The sequence below is a fragment of the Macrobrachium rosenbergii genome, chromosome 55 (assembly GCF_040412425.1).
Source record: "Macrobrachium rosenbergii isolate ZJJX-2024 chromosome 55, ASM4041242v1, whole genome shotgun sequence".
NCBI classification, from domain to species: Eukaryota; Metazoa; Arthropoda; class Malacostraca; order Decapoda; family Palaemonidae; genus Macrobrachium; species Macrobrachium rosenbergii.
In genome coordinates this window covers 59,712,208-59,734,484 of record NC_089795.1, presented here as the reverse complement: position 1 = coordinate 59,734,484, position 22,277 = coordinate 59,712,208, and the positions used below count along the sequence as shown (strand labels likewise).

The window sequence follows — 22,277 nt, the reverse complement described above, 5'->3', positions numbered from 1 at the left end:
TAGGTGAATGTTACTTTTAAAACATATGTATTGTGTATATTATTGCTATTGCGTTTGCACATACGGTACATTGCAAGAGAACAAGACGCAGGAGCAAATCTTGACTGGCAGGTTTTCACAGAACAGAACAGAGAAAACAGCATAATAATAATAATAATAATAATAATAATAATAACTGCGAGCGATTGATTCCTAAGGAATCTGATCCTCATCAGGAACAGCCAAACAAGCGTTATAGTCAACATTTTTATCACATTGGGACGTTTCGGCTTCAACACATTAAGCCATTTTCGACCTAAAAGAGGGACAAAACACCAAAACATAAAGTTCTATACAAGTAAAGTATAAATCAAAGAAAGGTTACTCTCGAGAATAAAATATTTGTTTTTTATAAAATACGTTACCATCAATAAAAACACACTACTCCGAAAAAAAGAAAACAGTACTTGAAACTAATACAGTTCAGTGAGTTACAATAGTCATTAATAAAACTAAGAAAAAAAACTCAAGACGAGAGAAATGAAAGTTCACAGACATCAAATAAAACACAGGACTAAGAAACGTTAAAAAAAATAAATACAAAAACCAAGACAAGAAAAGAAAAATTACACAATAGATAAATTAGCCCAATGACTGGAAAGCGAGAGCGGAGAGAAAATCAGTAGATTACGGATAACGGAAAGGAAGACTGATCTTAGTTTGTGATTATATTTATAATTCTAAAATCCTTAAATCAGACAATTTTGGACAAGGATCTACAGTTTTAAAATCCCTTATACTTAGAATTGCATAATTGCATTTGCTGAAGACTGCTGCTTGGACTCAAGTCTCTACCCGCCCTATCACCAATTCCTGCATGCTGGCAGTATCTTGTGCTGAGCGCCTTTGTGGAAATACCCAAATACTCTACTTGGCAGTTGGGGCAAGTATAATAGTATAGTAAATAATACCAGAACGAAATAAACCAGGCAGTTTATCAGTAACTACCGGCCACTCTCTATTCTCCTTGTACTCTCCAAAGTTGCTGAAACACTTATTTTTAAGCCACTATATAAGTATGTTGAATCTAAAGGACTGTTAGCTGATAGTCATATGGATACGACATGCCATTTGCAAGGGAACCTTGATAAGAGTTTTGAGTGCAAAGTAATTCAAACAGATTTTAGTGCTGCATTCGATTTTGTAAATCACAAGGCACTTATTTATGAACTTCAGAATCTTGGAGTGGGCGGACATGTTTCAGGAGTACTTCAAGATTTCCTTACAGGTAGGCAGCGAGTTGCTGTGGACGGGATCTTTAGTGAACCAGCACCTATTGTGTCTGGAGTTCCACAGGGCGGTGTTCTTGGTCCACTGTTATTTTTAGTGTATATAAGTGTTATAGCTGTTGGCCTAGAAAACAGGATTGTTCAGAATGCCGGTGATGCAACACTTGTGGTTGTAGTAAAGTCTCCACTTATGAGATGTGAAGCTACTCTCTGCCTCAATCGGGACAAAGACCGGATCAGAGTCCGTGGGATATGAGACTGAACTCCAGTAAAACGAAAACACAGATTTTCCACCCCATCCTCCCCTTCAGATGGATGGACCTTTGATGAATGAGTCTAAAGCTTTAACTATTCTAGGTGTAACTTTTGACTCATTTAACTTTTGAGAAACATCTAATGAAAGTTTCAGCAAATGCCGCACGAAAGTTAGGTATTGTTCGTAAGGCCTCATATATTTATAACTGATAAAATCAGTGGAACCTGTTTTAGGCCATTTGTACTTTCTTACTGAAATACTGTTCTCCGATGTGGATGTCTGCTTCTGCCAGAGATTTATCTCTTTTAGGTAGAGTGGTTCATGGTGGTAGGTTTCTGTTTCCTAATAGTAGCAGTTATGACTTGGACCATCCACAGATGGTTTCTTATGTTACTTTTTCATAGGTTGTATCCACATTCACAATTGATCCCTGATCCCCTTCACCTGCCGAGAGCAACCAGATTCGTTGAACAGCAGCACCAGTATACAGTAAATGTTCCTCGCTGTCGAAATTCTCAGTTCCAGAGGTCCTTTATTCCTCACACCGATGGAGTGTGGAACAGCCTCCCAGAGGATGTCGTGCGATTGGAACTTCACAAGTTCAAGCGAAGATGTAATGCTTTACTACCCTAATACTATTCTTCTTGCATTTTGATACATCTTTATCTCTTTATCGATTTATTTTGTTTAATAAGTGATATCTCTTCTTTTTGTATTTCCCTTTACGTCCTCTTACTTCTTCCTAATGAATACCATATTCTTTGGAAACTTGAATTCAAGTCAGTGGCCCCTGTGAGCTTGTTCCACATGAATAGGTTTTCATCTACTGAATAATAATAATAATCATAATAATAATAATAATAATAATAATAATAATAATAATAATACTCAAAATGCGCATACATCAAGAAACATAATAAATGTTAAACTTTAACTAGCGAAGGTGTCTTCTACAAAAGAGAGACACAGATGAGAAAAAAGGGCACAAAAACAAAGGAAAACATGTAGAAGTTAATCAACAGGGGGTTATTGAAATGAACCGGGATTGCAAGGTAACGCACGCGCAGTTAATCAATGCATAAGAGCGCAAAAAAGAAAAAAACAGTAACCTATCTAAATGAGAATGAATTGCTTTTTTAGATTCCTGCAAGCTTTCCTAAAACTTTGTCAACACGAGGGCAATGGCAAACTTACATTTCCAGCTTCTCAATGAAACCGACGTTCCCCGGAGACCTTAATTACGGATGATGCCCAGGGGCTCACTGTTTTCGCTCAGATTCAGTTTCCAAATACGAAGACAATGGTAGCGTTGCCACTCACGCCAGCCCAAATTATTGTACGGCTCTTGCTAAAATGTACGGTATTTGACTTGATATATGGTACAAGTGTAAGTGCTTGGCACAATATTTAATTCATCATTTCTATGGAAAGTTCGACAGTGATCTTAAGGAAAACAAAAATTTGTCAATAACACCATGCACAAGGATTCTAAAAGAAAATTACTCATTATTCAACTTTCATTTATGCTGTTTCCGCAGCACTTAGATGGTGTTCGTTTTAGCAATAAAAATGTGAAGCCAAAAATGATACTTCCAGAAATTTCTTGAGACGAAGGTTATTCCCTGTTTGATAGAACAAAATGAATTTTACCAGCGGTCTGTTAAGATGGTGACAAAAAAAAAAAAAAGAATAAATGAATATAGATAAGTTCTCCCTCCCATTGACTTCAAGCGGACCTTTAGTGAAATGGATTTCAAGAACTAAACTTTCTCTCCAGTTCGACAAGAAAATACTGATACCATTATAAGAGCACGAACAGAATGACTGAAATAAACAGTTTTATTTATATTCTAGACAGCGGAGTTATTCTTCATAACTGGGCTGAGGGCCTAGAACATACCACATGCTCTAGTGAGTCTATGGGCGGCAGCACATTTTATTGATCCCTAGGGGCCAGAAAGCAATTAATGGGATTACGCAGGCTAAGGATTAACGGACTGTTTTGCAGTGGTTCAAATTTTACTGCAGAGGAAGAGGAAATGGTTATTTGCGAAAAAATGGGAGAACATTATTGTAATTATATGGTGCAAGAAGTACGGTGCATGATAGGCCTATGCATAACTACAATGCGCATGGTAACCTGTTCGGATGACACTGTAAGGAGGTAACACAATAAGCTTCGGTAGCTCAGCTCCTGGCGTTTTATCAGTGGAAATGGCATCACATTTCCTGTTGACAAATCATGCCACCATCACCTACAACGCCGCTTGATGCAAAGGTCCTTAGCGAATTCCCACCACTCATGTCTTTCATGTGTTTCGTCTTCCAAATATCTCCATTCATCTTAAGTTATGCCTCCCTTGTCATAGTTCTTATCTAAGTGGGTGTGGGTCTTCCAAATCTTCCGGTGCCAAGGGCTGAGCGGAAGACATGTCCAAACCAAATCTATAGAACTTTTTATCATTACTTCATCTACCTCTCGAACTTCGTAATTTCCCTTATGGTACCATATGTAACTCTCCAACTTGTAGACTCCTAATATTCATCTTACAGCTTTATTTTCAAATCGACAAAATCTTTTATAGAAGTTCTCTTGCTTCTTTCAAACTGTTTTGGCTTATCAAGAGCTCGTCATAAAGTCTTTTATGATACTCAAGTCAAAAATACCTCCTTGTTCTCAATAGTGCTTTAATCGTGCGTCTGGCAGGAAATGTTTGCTTCAAATTTGGCTTTTCCTTCAATCATTTTAACGCTTAACTTTATGAAATTCATAAATGCAAACGTAGTTCAGTTCATGCTATTTTCAATAAAAGTTGCACTTTGCGATTTCATGACGCAAGGAAAGATAACGAGCTGTGTGGACCCGTAAGTCATGCCCAAGTACAAATTAAGAATGCCTTCTGCCATGTCCGCGCTCAAGCAAAAGCAAAATTACTGAGGACAAAATTGCTGAAATAAAAAACAGTTTGTTTTCATGGAAATAATCTCATAATCACTGGTTAAGAACAAAAAACTCTTCTAAAACATAATTAAGTTTTTCGGTGGGTGAAGTTTTTTTTCGTTAACAAGTTCTTTCAAGCAAGAAAGCATACACTTTGCTCATGATGAGACAGCAGACCCAATCCTTTCGTTGTAGTGACCTTCACAAATGAACAACTAACTTACGATTTCATTATTCTTGTAAACGTGAATCGTATTCAAATGGTATTCATAGACAAGAAAAAATATTTGCGGTGGGACACACTACTAATGACTGAGGAATAGTTTTGAGGTTCGTATAACAAATGAATACCATTAATTAAGAGATTCTTTTGTCATCTATGAAAATCTTTCTGACATCAGGATTCATAATGACAGTTTATTAGTTTAGTAACACAGAGAAGTAATACTCATTAATAAAGTGCAGAGCAAGGCAATATCAGCAAAATGAGTTCATAAAAACATAACCATCGACTCGACATCAATATGGGAAAAAGTCATTTTAACCATACGTAAATTGAATTTGTCAATTGTGCTTAAAGTATAAATATAATTTGCCAGATACGTAATAATTTTTATAAAATGTACGTTTGTCTACTTTAAACTATTTCAATCAACTGAACTGCTCGGTTGAAAAGAAAATGGTACAAAATTTCTTTTTCTCTTACTGAAAGCGAAGCGTCCAACATGTTCCAGTTCTCGATGTCGCACCATTAGTCATTAGTTTCATCCCCTTCTTTCTTAAAAACAACAAAATTATGGTACCGAATCATGTCAGTGAAATAGTCCCCCATACTCCATACCAGTAGTTGGGACCTGGTTGGGACTTCATTGGTTACATAACCGGTAATTTAACTTACTCTAGGAGACAGACAGGACACAAATTTCCGTGATACCTGAGCTGTCTCACATTCTTTACCACCTTGTTTTGTCTATTTTCCACTATCCTGTTTTCGTTTATTTTCTGATCGTCTTCTATTTTCACTTCGTACTAACTTGCAACAATTACTAAAAGACGAGAACGAAACTTGAAAATACAGATAAATTAAGATCTAGAATGCAATTCTTCCTAAGGATAAAGAGAAACATCCGTCATAACATAGTAGGTGTCTGTGGTTGGGGACCACAACTCCTGTTTCTTATTTTTTTCTACCTGTGGTAATGTGTGATAAATGAATCACGTTTAAAAGTGATAATAATCATATATATAGTATATATATATATATATATATATATATATATATATATATATATATATATATATATATATATATATATATATATATATATGTGTGTGTGTGTGTGTGTGTGTGTATATATGATATATATATGATATGTATATATATATATATATATATATATATATATATATATATATATATATATATATATATATATATATATATATATATAATGTCCTTTAATTTTGGAAGCCTCATTGGTTCCATTACGACTGGAAAGGAGTAATCAGGTTGACGATGCCACCCATAAGCAAAGTTCTGGATCTCTGCCATGCCTTGATGAATAAATGATAAAGCAAATGACACTGAAATACTTTATCATGAGAAGGTCATCTTGTCTTACAAATTGAAAACTATCAGCAGATTTAAATCACTTTGCGAAAGTCATCCTAATGTAAGAAGATCATTCACAGCATTTGGCTTTCCCTGATCTCTGTTTCACGGGCGCTGATAAAATACTTGTCAGCACCAATTTCTGTATATCACCGTCCATGATATATAACATCTTTCACCACTCAAAAGGCTCTATATAATGTATAACCTTTCAGTGTGGTTATGGGAACGGAGGCAAATGTTTTTTCTTGATATCTCAAGTGCAAATGAGAGCCAGATCTTTTAAAGTAAATAGTTGTATTGTAGACAGATTAGAAAAAAATATGATTTTGACGACAATAAAATAATAAACATTTATCTTTATTGAAGAGCAACAATATTATTGGTACCGTATGGACAACGTATGCACATCAGCATGACGTTTAGCAAAGGCTATGAATATATTGTTCATCAGTTTTGCAAATGTGTGATTTAGAATAAAATGTCCCTTGATCCAGCAACTATTTTGACAAATATTATGAAAACGATGTAACCTTGAGAACAGCTGACACAACGGCTACTCGAGACGTAAAATTAAAATTCATTAATCTTTGATCATCAACACTGGAATCCAGAAATAATCCTGATGCGACTGCAGCATGTGTAAAAAGTGGACAGGAGAGTGACTAGTTCGTTGTCAAAATCGAGCTGAGACAAAGGTGTGTTGTGTTTCCATGGCTGTTAATTATCTATATGAAATGGTGGATAAGGTTGCGCATTGTCAACTGATTAACATTTGTTGAGCGTTGCTGAGGCAGTTTATGAAGGATTTATGGACTGCAGAGAGTATCCAAAGAGAAAGAAAGTAGATAGATTAAACTACTATGAGTTTTACCTGGCATGTAGTTCACTGGGTTTGTTACATAAGCCCCTGGAAGAGCCATTGAATGCCAACTGCGTCAACGTTTGAGTCCGAATTAATGAATAAAGACGTCATTAACGTGTTTTTTTGTGTGTTTTAGTCTGAAACTTGTGAAATTATCAATTTGCACCTTCTGCTACTTATTTGGGATGTACACTGGGCAGGGAACATCAGCAATAAGATGCTGAATTGAAATATGATATTAGGGTAAAAACACTTCTTTTCATGTTTTAGTTCAATAATTGTAATATCATTAAAGTTTATACCTTTACAAGCTATCCGCAACCTTTGCTCCTGAGGTGAAACCCAAGGGCTGGATTGTTGGATACATTAAAAGAAGTGATGGGGCTAAAAGTGTCAAGGTTTTGAGGTTTCATGTATTGATGTTCCTTACGTACATTCTTTGGGGAGGGATACAATGGGGCAGATCTAGCATAAGAGGCACAAGTTTTTTTTTGGAAAATAGTAATTAAATATGTCAAATGAAGGGTCTCTGCGTGTAGATTTTGAAAATAGCAATTTAAAACCCGTCTGCCGTGGTGGAATCATTGAGGTTGAATGAAAATGTTTCAAATTATGTGTAGTAGGAGACAGGTGATGACATATAGCCCGGCCCTGCGTGCGCGCATTACAAACCAACTTTTTAAAAGGAAACACTTTTAATTTAGATAAACATGAGGTGACTTGGCACTTCTAGGTTTACATGCTGTATATGTTGCATTCCGGAAACTTTTACTAGTTCTACATTGTCCACTAGAATGTGCGTTGTGCTGAGCCAGTTTTTCCGTGTCTCTTTCTGTTTACCCCTCAATGTTAGTAGCACGTAATTGCTCTCCTGACGTATTCCTTGTGGAGGGGAATCTTGCCTTTTTGATCCAAATGTATCAAGGCACACTAAGTAGCAGGCCTCACAAGAATTTTACTAAAAGATGGGGCCATTAACATCCTGACGTATTCTGGGGTCACTGTGTCCTCATAAAAGGTATTTTTCTTTACTATAGTGTATCATCATGCAAGAAAACTCAAAACCAAGGCTTTGAATGGCACAGCCCAAGGTTTGAGAACATTTCTTGTGTTTACCGTTCTATTGCTTCCGCCAGTTGTAGGGTAATCAAAATTTGGCACCACTTGCGACCTACAAGCTACGAAATGGCGATGGAGAGTATCATTTTGATTTTTGAATCAAAATACTCTACAAGCAGAGTTCGATTAAGATTTTTTGCCAGGAGTGAAGCAGCAGCACATGCCACACGAGAAACAAGATCGTCAAGGTTTCTGCACTCAATGTATCGCTGAGTACTTTCGAATTCTTCACGTAAGTATCTTAATGGTGAAATTAGATATTTCGCATCATACTATTTTTTTTAGTAAATTGTCACGGGAATTTCTTTGAAATTGTGGACGAGGATGACGTCACCGCACGCACTCCCGAAGTCGCTAAAAACGCCTCCAGGAGACCGCGAGTCTCTTGTCAGTGTTGTTATTGTCCCAAGGCCTGATCATGGCGTTCACCTTTGCAGCATTCTCATATATTATTGCATTGATAGTGGATGCATTTCTAATATTTTTCGCCATTTTTCATGTAAGTAGACCATATAAATGGCATAGGTACCTGTAAAGTTGATGTTTCGGTGTTTGTAGAGTCTCCTCGATGGTACCCGAGACGGTTAGTTTTCTAAGCAGACGAGGCTATGGAAACAAATCATTGATAAGTACTATGGTAATTCTAGGTACTGTTAGGTAGGGGCGTACGGTTGCTGTGACTTAGGATGCCCAAATATAGGCTAAGTGTCTTTAAATGCAGCCTAGCATCTTATTTGTTCTACCAGCCTACAGTTATTGTTAGCCTAATCTGTGGCTTTGTTGGTGGCTAGGGCCTAGAACAGGGGGCTTAGGGTAGCCTGGCTGCCTTTCAAAATGTATCCCCTGCAAGGGGTTAGTGCCGTCAGCACCTCATGCTTTGGTGGATTGCGGGTACAGTCAGGTTCGGATTCCACAATAAGCCCCAGGTCCTGTTGCTAGGTAACCAGTTAGTTCTTAGCCATGTAAAATAAATCTAATCCTTCGGGCCAGCCCTAGGAGAGCTGTCAATCAGCTCAGTGGTCTGGTTAAACTAAGGTGTACTTTTAAGTGTAGGTTCTTTGCAGCGTCCCTTTGGCCCCTAGGCCTAGCTGCAACCCCATTTATTCCTTATGCTGTATCTTCATTCATATAGCCTAGATTACTTTCTTCCTCCTAACTTTTGAGTCATAGCCTAGTGCAACTGCGAGGTTTTCCTCCAGGTACACCTTTGTAATCTTTTACTCTCAATTTCCTTTCAGTGCTGAATGACCTCATAGGTCCCAGTGTTTGGCCGTCAGCCTATATTGAATATTCTCTTCTATACTAAATGTGTTCTGTTTGGTTAGGTTAGTCCGAACCTACCAATTGTCAAACTTATTGCATGCTTACCGTAACGATGCAAATTAATGCAGCATTTAACAGCAGATGCTAGTATAGCCTAGGCTAGGGTAAAGAAAGGAGACAGCTGCATGAAGATATTGTTGGTAAAACTGAAGACTACTACTGAGTCCCTTTTGTGCAGTAACTACCAGTTTACATGCAAGATGGGCTTTCTGTTCAATACCAGCCACCAGCCCCTTTGGGATGAAAGTAAAAACATAGGCTAAATAAAAGGTGTTAGTGTAAGTATCATAAACAGTTGACGTAAACATACACAAAATCATAAATAAAAGGTCTTCAGTTTTACCAATATCGTTTACCCTACCAGTGTAATTTTTTTTTACTGTAGAATATATGAAAGGGTGTAGCCTGTATAATGCAGTGCAAGTGAGAGAATTTTGAGAAATTTATGGACATAATGAGAAATTTACCACTGTTGATTCGTGTTTCTGCTTACATCCCCAAGGGGCTGACTAAACATGGCGAAAGTTCGTCGGGACACCGTGTTTATTACGAACCCCACAGGGATGAATGCAAAAATATAAACAAAAGACTGTTAAATTTCTCATTTAGAAAAGGGTGTATATAAGGTAGTCCAGGTTAGATACAGTAATTTGAGAAATCTACAGAGATATGGAGAAATTTACTATTCTTTTTATATTTTTACTTTCTTCTCTGATGGGCTGGTACTAAGCACAGTATCTTGTGGAACTTCATCCATGTTTAGTACCAGCCCCTCGGGAATGGACGCAAAAAACATAAACAAAAGACGGTAAATGTCTTATTATGTCAGTAGATTTCTCAGATTATCTCCCCTGTACTGTGTTATGCACACCCCTTTCCCTATTGTTTAGCCAAAAAAATATATTAATGAACAATATCTTAAATTTACCACCACAACTGCTACTGAAGCTTTTATGCTATGTTCTTAGTCTCCGTATTATAATCCATTGCCTTATGGATATAATATTTAATATCTTCTGTTTATGATAGTATCAGGTACTAAATGTTTCATGAATTTTAAAGTGAAACCACTATTTCCGTCAATTTTTAATAGGCTATTTACAGTGCTGATATTTGTGTTTTGTTTTCACAGATAAAGTAAACAGGGAACAAGAACACCTAATGAAAATGGGGACCTGTTTAGGTACAAGAAATTTGACAGTTATATTGTACTTTGTGCTGGTTTGGAGGAGAGTTCAACAGAGTAGGCCTTACTTGACTTTTCTGTTTTGGTTTCCTTATGCACTTTATTTTTAATATTCGTTCTTTCAGTAATAAGCCTGTAAGGTAAAGAGTTGCCATAATATGCATTATTCTTCACTGTTATTAACCTTCATAATATGTTTTTGCAGAGGGAAGGTTATTGAATGGATAACTGTTATGAATTCTAATTCCACTAATAACATTTATTTGACTTAGATGGAGAGTATTTTTAGGATATAGAACAGCCATAGAGGATAATACTAGGAAGACTTTAGTTAAAGGGATGCATGTCTTGTTGATGGACCATTTGGGGCCTGTTTGGTCCTCACCCTTCTACTTCTCTTAATCCTGTTACTCCTTTTACTACCATGTTTCAAGGGCATTCCAGATTTGACTAGGAAAGTAATTTTTTGTTATAAAGGCTTTATTTTTTATACCCTCCTGAGAATTTTGGTAAGTTTACTTAAAAATTTTTATTGGAGGAATTCAGCGTCTTTTTTGATTGCCTTTTATCTGTCCAACTTTCGTGGCTTGGAGTGACAGGGAATGAATCATGTAATTTTGTAGATCTATTGCCCATTGTCCCTTCAGATCTGTTCATTCTATTTAGAACCACACGGGCATTAGACATCAGAATTTGTTTCACCGATAGGATCACTCATTGTAAGAATAAGAGGCCTCTCCTGATCCCCCCCTGGGAATTTTACCCATTGGATCAGTCTTGGTACTCACCAGCGACTCTTTGTAGTAGTATTTAAAGTTTTTTAATCTGCCTTGTCAAGGAGAAGTTACCCTTTACTTTGATCAGTGTCACGTAAACCCTGTGGCTAAAATTTTTTTTAAAGGCTAGTATGATACATTTCAGTTACATTTTAGTGAGAAGCCATAGACTCTGCAATTTATGTGGTAAAGATTTTGCCAGACTGAGGGCAATAATGCGCCTTGCAGTTTTGATGCATCCCAGTGCAAATGTCGGTGTGCAAATAGTTTGTGCGTTTAGAAAGAAGTTTTTCTAGTCTAAGTTCACTGAACAAGCACAAGAAAATTCTAAACCAAAACCTCACATCTGTCCAGAGTGTCAATCTGGTTGAAGTGCCTATACATCGCAATTCATGCTCGCCCATGGCTAATTTAGATATTGTAGAAAGTAGTATAAACAATTCTTTCTCTTGTGTTGCAAACTTGCTTACATGATTTGAAAAGTGTTAGCCTGTGGCAGTTCAAAGGGCTGCTTCAAGCTGATAATATGGATGGTGCCCAAGTTAATGTTTGTGCAACCCAAATAATCTCAATGAGAAACCTCTGGAACCTATTGTGGAATGGCAGTCATGATTAGAGAGATGCTTCATATAAATTGTGACTTTTTGTACACTCTATTCCCTTCAGTAGCATATTTGTGTGCCTATGGCAGTTCACCGATTGTGCACTTTCAACTTTGTCCAGTAAGGTTTGCAAATCACTTGTGCCTAGCTAATCATATGAAAGTACATGGACTGAAAACGAACACTTGAATTCATAGAAATGCTGAAATGACCGTTTTCAGCTTCCATTTAAGTAAGGCAGGTGGATGCTGTTAATAGTATCAACATTTTGTTTTGAGGATTTTGACTCCTTTTCACTTTTCCACTTGGGGAGATTCTATCAGTAAATGATGGAATGTGTTTTGTTTTATTTTATTTTTTTTTTTGATATGGTTTAGGAAAACTCTCATTAGTTCGAGATTTTCCTGATCTGTAATTTAGAACCAGTCTTTGGTTGAGCTGTACAGTTCAGCTTTAATCATTTTGCTGGACAAGTGGTTTAATGCTGTTTGTTAGGTAGAGTAATTAACCATCTTGTGGTATTTTATCATGTCAGTGCAGTCATTGCTGCGCCAAAGTCCGAGTAGTCTTTGCATTCCATTTACTCTCTGGTGGGTGTTTAAGCCTTCATTTTTGTATAAGGTATTTTGACTTGTTCTTCTGTTGATTTAGAATCAGGTGTGTGGTGGATAAAACAAATACAGTAGATTTTAATGTTGCAATTTCTTTTTGATTTAAGGTTAATTGAGTTTCTAAAGAATGAAGGAGAACATTTGATTAGTGTGAAACAGAACTTTCATTTGAGCTGTGACTTTTCTATGTTCAAGATTTTAATGGAGTTCATGTAAAGAACCTTCTCTTTATATTTCTTTCTTGTGAAACATCAGTTTGTTCATTAAAGTGAAGAGAATGACTTCAATAATCTACAAGGTCTCTTTCCAATATAGCAAAGCATTGAGGAGGGGTGTTCTTTGTGCAGGTTTTGTTAAAAGTTAAAGATATTCTCTGTTTATTTCGTGGGAATAGAACTTTCATTTGAGCTGTGGCTTTTTTATGTTCAAGGCCTTAATGGAGCTGTGTCAAGGAACTCTCTTAAAAATTTCTTTATTTTGCCATATATTGGAGAAAGTAACTACTTCATAATCATAGTTTCTCTTTCCAAATATGGAGCTAAGAATTGAGGACTAGTCTCTGTGCAGGTTTTTGTTGTTGGAGTTAGAGATATTCTCACTGTTCAGGGTTTTCTTCCAAAGAAGTTTCACCTTTATTTGCAGTGTTTATGCCAATTGATGACTCAATGTAATCCTTATAGCTTGTTTTTTTATTCAAGTAGCAGATGGTTTTTCATCAAGGTCATATGATTTTGGGAAAGTGTTTGACCTGGCAAGAATCAAGCTTGGTTTCTTTCCTGTTACCTGAACAGGGGTCAACTGGTGGTCTCTTAGATTCAATGTTAGTTTAAGCTCTCATGGGAAGAAGGATCCAGTCCTTTAAATGCCTCAGTGTATGTCTGGGGCACGATCATGGGAGATCTAGAATTTCAGGAGTTTAACTGGTATTGGTGGAGGTGTTTTACACCTATAATCCCGAATATTTGGCAATCAGAGGAATTTCAAGTGGTGTGTATGTTGAGTAGAGCACAAGCAGCAATGTTATCAGATAAACCATCTTCCCTTCTTTAGTACATATACTGTATATATACATATATAATATATATATATATCCCTCCATATGTATACCTGGCTCCCTTATATATATATATATATATATCGTATATCTATAAGCTCATATGTATACATAATGTTTATGTTTTATTTTACATTTTATGTAGATGTTGACATTAAATATTTTTATGACAAAGAAATGAGATGTCATTTTTGTCATTGCTTTTTACTCAGAATGGGAAAGACTCTTCTTTGAACAGAAGCAGGGAATATTGTACCATTTCCTTGGGTCATTCTGGGTAGGAACATTGTGCTAAAGGACCAACTAAACAAAAGGAATAGTATTCTGCCTACAGAATGGCTCTGAATTTTCAACTACTGGTCAGTTTCTTAAGAATAATAAATCTGAATGGTGACCCAATTGTCACTTCTTCCAGTGAGTGACCAATATTTAACTTCACTTACAGTGACTGATTTGGTAGGCCTTTTCAGCAAATGCTATTAGTTGGTTATGGAACCCTCTTCATTTTGTGATTGGAGGACAGATACTTATATTTTAGAGGATCCAAGGAATATAGGATGTTCCTAGTGGTACCTTGGTGTCTTAAGAGGAATGATTTTGGGGTCTATTGTCTCTTTAATATTTTTCCCTAGAACTCATACTTAAGAAAGTTCTAAAACTTCCACCTGCCAAAGTGTCCTAAGTTTCCACATTATTCAGATGTTCACACTGACACCATAATCAACTTGTGCTAGAGTGAGGTTTGTATGGTGTGGATTGAGGATCTATCCTCAAGTTGGCAAGAGGTTTAACTACTAATGTTCTCAGAGGCAGTGGTTAGTTTCTCTTCTGGAGTGGCTGGAGGTATTTCCTGACCATGCACCTCTATAATAGAGGCAACTTCATTAAGTTCTTGGTTTTCTAGTAACTGTAAATGCTGTCAGTTCCAGGTAATGCTATACTAGACATTGCTTACAACCTGGACCGGAGGCCTTTAGGTTGGGTGTAATGAAGGTGCCTGGTACACCATAATTCTTTTTGGGAACCTTGATGGATTTAGTTTTTGCTTCCAAAGCTGTTTGAGTCTTTAGTAAAAGCCTCTTGAAGCAATTAAATCCTCTCTTGGTAGCCCTAGGACCTGTGATATGGTAAGAGAATTATAAGTGTTGCAGAATGCTGACTTTTGCATTGAAGATACTAGTCTTTTGGTCCTGACCTAGGTTGAGAACACAGTAACTATTTTGAGGTATTTCCCTTCTCAGGGTTGTTAAATACAGACTGGACATTATTTAAAGATAATGAGTTTGACACTCAAACAGAGCAACCTCTTAGAGACGATATTAATTTTATGTTTAAGGAAGTGCGAACCCTACTATGTCTACGTGCTCTCCCCCCTTTTCTGTTAGTTGATAAAATTGACACACACAACCGCATCTAAAGTTATTGTCTTTATTGGAGGTAATTATTCATTATGAAAATTTTAGTGAATGTACTCGGTCACTGAGATAAGTAACAGTAATGGAAGGGACTCAACATCCAAAGGCTGGCTGTAGACAGTGGGCTGTGTGCATCCCCTGTTATGGACCACCTTGGAGACTAAGAGGAGTCCGAACCACGCTTTCCCCAGTTTGTTCACCAGTGCAAGGTCCTCTAGCTTGGGCAGGGACACCATGCTGTTCCCTGGGTAGGTCTAGACTGCAATGCCTTTCCTACTCTTGCTAGGCTTCAGGAAGCCATCCGTGTATTAATGCAACTTTGAAAGTTGTCTCTTGGGATTAATTACCCCAGGTGACCAGCAAAGGCTGGGTTTCCCGTTTCTTTCATTTGGTGGGGGCTCAACCGAGAGATGAAAAGATTTCATCCACAATCCAACAGCTATCATTGAGGGTTTGCCCATGGTTCTGGTGAGCTCAAGGCAGGCTTTGCAGTAATGCCATTATCAGTGCTGGGAGAGAATCTATCTACTAATAGATTCTTCCAACACCAGTGGTCAGGTTGTAAGTCGTCCCACGTTAAGGGATTTTTTCAAGCACCGATGCCTCTGTAAACAACTTAGTTAGGTTTCTGTTGTTTCTCAAGCATGAGGATACTTCTTGGTAGCAACCTTAAGAACAAAGACAGCTAGATGTTTTTCAAGGTGTGAAAGTGGAGTTTCCCAGGTCTCTGCTACATACTTTACCCTGGAATCTGTATGTGGCTCTCCAGTTCATAATTTTGTCAACCTTTGAACCATTTGGAACAAGCTCCTTGTAAAGAAGTTTCAATGGAAATTCTCAGCAGCCAATGTAGGACACAGCTAAAGAGGAAGTAGAGCCACAGTCTAAGCCTGATAAGTTGTCAGGCGTTGCTTTGAACCTGTTAGGGATCTATTTTGGGCTAAGTGGTTTTGGGCTAGACCCAGCGGAAACATCAGTATCTTTGCCAAGCCTGGAGTCACTAGGGCTTGAGGAACTTGACTCCTTTGGTCAGTACTGTCTTTAAGGATTGTTGGAATTGCACAAAAACATTAAAGCCTGATCTAAGGTTCTGTCTTTAGTGATATGGAAACTAGAGTTTCCTAGAGTAGGAATGTAATATCCTTTTCTTTGGGTCTTTGATTAATAATTTTCATTCTAATTTCTATCCATAATGGAAGGTAAGCCACTGGACATGTGAGCAATGGCTACAACTGTCAGATTTGAACATTATCCTTGTATAAGATATTGAAGTCACTGAGTGGCATGGTAATCTTGCATTTACTTGGTATATCTTCATGGTGCAGAGATTAAATACGATTATTGCAGAGCATTTACTCCTCTGGTTTGCTCAGGGGATATTATGTTCTGAATCAGTAGGTAGCCTTTTTGTCTTGGCTTTTAAACCTGGCAAGTTTTTGGGGAGCCAAGTGCTCAGTGTTCCAATCGAGTACTGTATACCTTTTTGTATTTATGTACTTGTTAGTTATCCATCATTTGCTCTGCAGGGTTTCGACACAGTAACCCTAACCCTCTTTCTACTGAAGGGGGCATCTTCCAAAGAGACCTCAGCTATCTTCATGATGAGGATCTCATACCTGAGTAACAATCCTCCTAAGGCAGCATTAATAGCCTATGGATTGAATTCCCTTATTTTGTACAAAATATTTTTTTATTAAGCAGCCTTTAAGGGTTGGCTGATTTCCACTTTGCCCACCTTTTTCAAATGTGGGAATCAGCTATATAATGGAAATGTAAGGTTCATGTCAAAAACATAAACCTCTCGATTACATAATTTGCCCTCCCTACCTCCCCACTTTGCTCCCACATTCAAAGTGGACAGAAGTAGACTGACCAAGTACGAGTGTTTGTACCTATTGGTCCCCTGGTGGGGAGTGGAGGAAGTAGATGGATAGAAGACGGATATTCATAGAAAACCAAGTGTTCTCATTTTTTTGTTTCAAGCTGTCGAACTACCACTGTCACGGAAGTAAAAGCTATATAATGGTGAGGTAAGTATTTAAAAAATAAATCTTAAGTATTTATATTTTGAGTCGACATTCATGCCTATGGGCCTTGTACAAGTGCTAAACATGGTTTTCATGCAAGTGGGACTGGTGTTAATATAAAGATCTACCCTTTTTTTTTTTTTTTTTTTTTTATCTTTCTTTGTTTTTGCTTTTGGATGTAAGCAAAAAAAAAACAAAAGTGCATTGCACAAGTCAGGAAGGTAGGAAATGCACAGCCTAATTTGCAGTAGCTAAAATTTTGATTTAAACTGTTATTACATTTGGACTTGAAAATACAGTATCATTTTCCTATGTTTTGATGTGTGCTTTGAACATTTCTGATGTTCATTTCATTTGCAAGTGACTTGACCAACCACACCTAACCTCACCTAACCAAGGATACCAGATCCTTACCCTAGTGCATTATAGCATATTAGTCTGAAAACATTTCATGAACTTAACCTGAAAGAGAATCCATGACTTACCTTAATCTGAATGAAAACTGTCAGTGGGATTAACGCACAGGTATTTCAGTTGTTTTGTGCTTTCCCTTAACCAAAAGTCCTGCTTTCCCACTGTGGTCCCCCAAATTGTAGGATATTGGGTGGAGTGCGCAGAAAGTATGTACTCATTTGCCAACAAAACTATGTAAAATGTTCAGAGCACACATTAAAACATAGGAAAATTAAATTTTGTACATGAAACTTACCCGTCAGATATATACTTAGCTATAGTCTCCGACGTTCCCGACAGAAATTCAAATTTCTTAGCGGCACACGTCGACAGGTAGGTCAGGTGATCTACCATTCCGAGGTCTGATTGGCGGGAATAGGAACCATTCCCGTTTTCATGTCAGATTTTCTCTGTCGCTGGTTCGGCAACATCTGTTGTTGGTTCCTTCTGCTTGGATTTTCATTTTTCTGAACTTGCTGAGGATTATTTTGACTGACCTTTGGTGACGTATTGGATCTTTGGCTTGGCATAGGTCTTTTGTGGACTGTTTTTTGATCTAACGCTCTTGGTATTTTCTTATAGAATGTCTGATCAGAGTGTTGCACCGGTGTTCCGTGTGTGTGTGAGGTCTGATTGTAAGGTGAGACTACCGAAAGCTTCGGTAGATCCTCATTCTGTATGTTCTAGGTTTTGTGCAGTGTCCCCAGTGTAGTGGAGGGGGGCGTCTGACCGGCTCGCATCGCTCCTAGGCCTAGACCTCTTCCAAACTCCCAGACCCAGTGGAGGAGGAATGTCGACAGCCCGCAAAGGGGATGAAGAGCGCTCCCCAACGGTCAGGCGTCCCTTCGGCAGCGCCTGTTGCCAGCGTCCCAGGCTGCCTTAGATCGCCGCAGAAAAGGGATCTTAAAAAGTGTTTCTCTTCTTCTGCTTCTTCGTCTCCTAAACGTGGTTGGAGTTCGGCTGAGGAATCGCGTCCTTTGAAGAGGACTTGGAAGGCTCCTAGAGGAGACGCCTTGGACTCTAGCCCTGAGCGCTTCCCTGAAGGCTCTCCTGTTTCGAAGAAGAGAACTCGTAGATCTTCCTCCTCTTCTTCTGGTGTTCAGGAGTCCACCAAGCAGATCCTGGTAGGCCTCCAGGCTCAACTCGCTGCTCTTGCTGGCTCTTTATCAAAGAGCTCCTCTCGTCGGAAGGATGCCTCTCTTCCGATTAAGTCCTCCAAGAGACTCTCTTCTCCCAGCAAGTCGTCCTCTAGGAAGCGTACTTCTCCTGTTAAGCGCCCCTCCAGCAGCAGGCGCTCCTCTCCTTCCAGGCTCTCCTCTCCTGGTAGGCGCTCCTCTCCTTGCAGGCGCTCCTCTCCGTCCAGGCGCTCCTCTCCTCGTAGGCGCTCTTCTCCTGATAGGCGCTCTTCTCCTGGTAGGCGCTCCTCTCCCGATAGGCGCTCTTCTCCTGGTAGGCGCTCCTCTCCTGGTAGGCGCCTCTCTCCTGGTAGGCGCCTCTCTCCTCGGCGCTCTTCGTCTCCGAATAGCGCCTCTCCACCCAGGCGCTCGCGCCATCGTCGTCGTCGGTCTTCTCCTGTTGGAGATACTTTCTCCTCAGTCAGACGCCCTGCTCGTTCGCCTCGTAGAAGTTCCTCTCCAGCCTCCCTTTCGTCTGTTAGGCGCCCCTCTCCCAGCAAGGGCTCCTCTTCGGTCAGGCGCCAGTCAGCTTCGAGGCGCTTCTCTCCGGATCATCGTTCTCCAGTGGACATAGGCTCTTCTCCTTCTAGGCGCTCTTCTTCTGTTAAATGCCCTGCTACTTCTAGACGTTCTCCTCCTCCTTCTGGCCTGGAGGCGTTATCGGAGGACGATTCTCCTAAGGACATCACAATCTCTGATTACAAGAGGTTGACAGCTCTACTAGTCCAGGAGTATGGAGATTCCCTCAAGCCTGCTTCTCCTCCTTCCCCTGGTTCTATGCTCTCGAGCACCAAGGCTTCGAAATCTTCCTCTCTTGTGAAAATCGTCCCCACGATCTCCATGAGGAAAGCTCTCAAGGTTTCGGAGAGTGGCTCTCCTCAAAGAAGGATGCAGGCAAGACTGTCTTCTCTTTGCCTCCCCTCTAGACTTTCGGGAAGGGCAGGAATGTGGTACGAGACTAGGGAGCCTATGGGGTTAGCTCTCCCCTCTTCTGCTGGCTCGGATTTTTCTTCGCTGGTGGATTGGGCCCAGGAGGCTCTCCTTAGTCGGCCAAGGCTTCTTGGGGACTGTGTGAACTGGACCATTTCCTCAAGGGCCTTTTCCGCGTGCTGGAAGTGTTCAACTTCATGGACTGGTCTCTTGGGGCCTTAGCCAAGAGAAGTCTTCAAGAGGATTCAGTTAGTATGGAGGACCTCAGCAGTGTGTTGTCTTGCCTGGACAAAGCTGTTAGGACGGCTCGATGGAGATCGCTTCCCTGTTCGGCACTGGCCTTCTTAAGAAGAGGTCAGTCTTCAGCGCTTTCCTCTCTAAATCGGTCTCTCCTTCCCCAGAGTCTTCCCTCTTGTACGCTCCTCTCTCGAGCCATCTTTCCCATAAAGAAACTGTAAAGGAAGTCTCTGTTCCTTGTCGGAAAAGGCTTCTCAAGACCTTCTGGCTCAATCGTCGAAGAGGTTGAGACCTGCTGCGCCTATTACTAAGAAGGAGAAGCCCCCTTTTCAGGAGCCCTTTCGTTCATCCAGGTCTATTAGGAGGCGTAGACCTGAAAGAAGATCCAGGCCTTCAGGACTCCCTTCCAGGAAGTCCAAGTGAAGATCAAGTCCTCCAGACTCCAGTAGGTGCCAGACTTCTCAAGTTAGCGAAGCCTGGGCACAAAAGGGAGCGGACGAATGGTCCCTCTCTGTTTTGAGGAAGGGTACCTCATTCCTTCTTTCGAAACCTCCCTTGACTACAACTCGAGGAGTTATCGGCGAGATACAAGGATCCTGTGCGGAGACAAGCCCTTCTTCTAGCCGTCGATCAAATGCTAGAAAAGTCTGCAATAGAACGGTGCAAGATCTTCACTCCCGGGATTTTACAACCGTCTTTTTCTTGTTCCAAAATCCTCGGGCGGGTGGAGACCGGTCTTGGACGTGGAGCTCCTGAACACTTTCGTCATAAAGAAGAAGTTCTCTATGGAGACGACGTCTTCAGTTCTGTCGTCTCTTCGTCAAGGAGATTGGATGGTGTCCCTGGACCTTCAGGATGCTTACTTCCACGTCCCCATCCATCCCTCCTCCAGGAAGTTCCTAAGGTTCATGGTAGACGGCAGAACCTTTCAGTTCAGGGCTCTTTGCTTGGACTCTCCACAGCTCCCCAAGTTTTCACGACCATTCTCAGGAATGTGGCTCACTGGTTGCACTTGGAGGGAGTGAGGATTTCCTTGTATCTCGACGATTGGCTAATTCGGTCCAGTTCAAAGAACCGTTGTCTGGAGGACCTTTCTCGGACTTTAAACCTGGTCCAATCTCTAGGGACTTCTTGTGAACCTCGAGAAGTCTCAGATGATTCCTCAGCAGGAAATTGTCTACCTGGGGATTCGGATGGATTCTCGGGGGTTTCGGCGTTTCCTCCCTGGAAAGAAGGGAACGCTGCCTTCAAAAGGTGACAGACTTTCTGGAGAAAGACAGTTGTTCGGCGAGGGAATGGATGAGTCTGCTGGGGACCATTTCCTCGCTGGAACAGTTCGTTTTTTTCTCTGGGAAGGCTTCACCTCAGACCTCTTCAGTTCTTCCTGAAAGAATCTTGGGATCGAAGTCCCAAGACTTGTCGGATTCCTTCCAAATATCATCTCTGGTAAAGGAACAACTCCGTTGGTGGTTAGACCCAAAGAAGCTGGGTCTAGGAATTCCTCTACAACCGCTGAGCCCTCGCCTAGTGTTGTTCTCAGGCGCGTCGGAGTCGGGCTGGGGAGCGACACTAGGCTCGGAAGAAGTGTCAGGTACCTGGGACACGGATCAGAAGGCCTGGCACATCAATATGAAAGAGCTGGTAGCCATTCACCTAGCTCTTTCCAGATTCGAACTTCTGGTCAAGGGATCAGTAGTTCTAGTCAACTCGACAACACCACAGCCCTGGCTTATATCAGGAAGCAGGAGGGACACATTTCCTTCTCCCTGTACATTGCAGCAAGGAACCTTCTGTTGTGGGCGGGGAGAGAAACATCGTTCTCCTCACCAGATTTGTTCAGGGAGAAAGGAATGTGAGGGCGGATCTGCTCAGCAGAAAAGATCAAGTTCTTCCCACGGAGTGGTCCCTTCATCAGGAGGTTTGCGAAAGGCTATGGTTCCTGTGGGGGAGACCTCATATAGACCTCTTCGCAACCCATTGGAACAAGAGGTTGGAGAACTACTGCTCCCCAATCTCGGACCCCAGAGCAGTAGCTATAGGCGGCCTTCTCCTAGATTGGAACGGTCTAGGCGGCTCACGCTTTTCCCCGTTCAAGATAATGGGGGGAGGTAATCAGGAAGTTCAGTTCGTCAGAGGGCACCAAGCTCACCCTGATCGCTCCCTTTTGGCCATCCAGAGACTGGTTCACAGAGGTACTGGAATGGATGATAGATTTTCCCAGGTCGCTCCCTCTCAGGAGCGATCTTCTCAAACAACCCCACTTCGACAGATTTCACAAGAATCTTCCCGCTCTAAACCTAACTGCCTTCAGACTGTCGAAGGACTGGTTAGAGCGAAGGGATTTTCGCACAAGGCTGCTAAGGCTATCGCCAGAGCTAGAAGATCTTCTACCTTGCGCCTCTACCAGTCGAAGTGGGAAGTCTTTCG

General features: G+C 40.3%; 2 protein-coding genes across 3 annotated transcripts in view; one reads left to right on the top strand and one right to left on the bottom strand.

Annotated features, from left to right (window-relative positions):
• The window catches only part of LOC136835302 (microsomal glutathione S-transferase 1-like), an 8,960-nt gene extending 6,088 nt beyond the window's left edge, over positions 1-2,872 (bottom strand). The window contains exon 1 of the mRNA XM_067098619.1: positions 2,719-2,872. The gene's annotated coding sequence lies outside the window, so the exon portion shown is untranslated. The remainder of the gene's footprint in view (positions 1-2,718) is intronic.
• A 4,843-nt stretch (positions 2,873-7,715) lies between these two features.
• The window catches only part of cni (protein cornichon), a 32,364-nt gene continuing 17,802 nt past the window's right edge, over positions 7,716-22,277 (top strand). Inside the window, exon 1 of one of the 2 annotated variants that reach the window (XM_067098618.1) lies at positions 7,716-8,293. In XM_067098618.1, the coding sequence (XP_066954719.1) occupies positions 8,222-8,293 (72 nt within the window). In that variant the 5' untranslated portion in view covers positions 7,716-8,221. Of the gene's footprint in view, positions 8,294-8,401; positions 8,561-22,277 lie in introns of those variants that run through there. The other variant, XM_067098616.1, reaches the window with a different exon arrangement.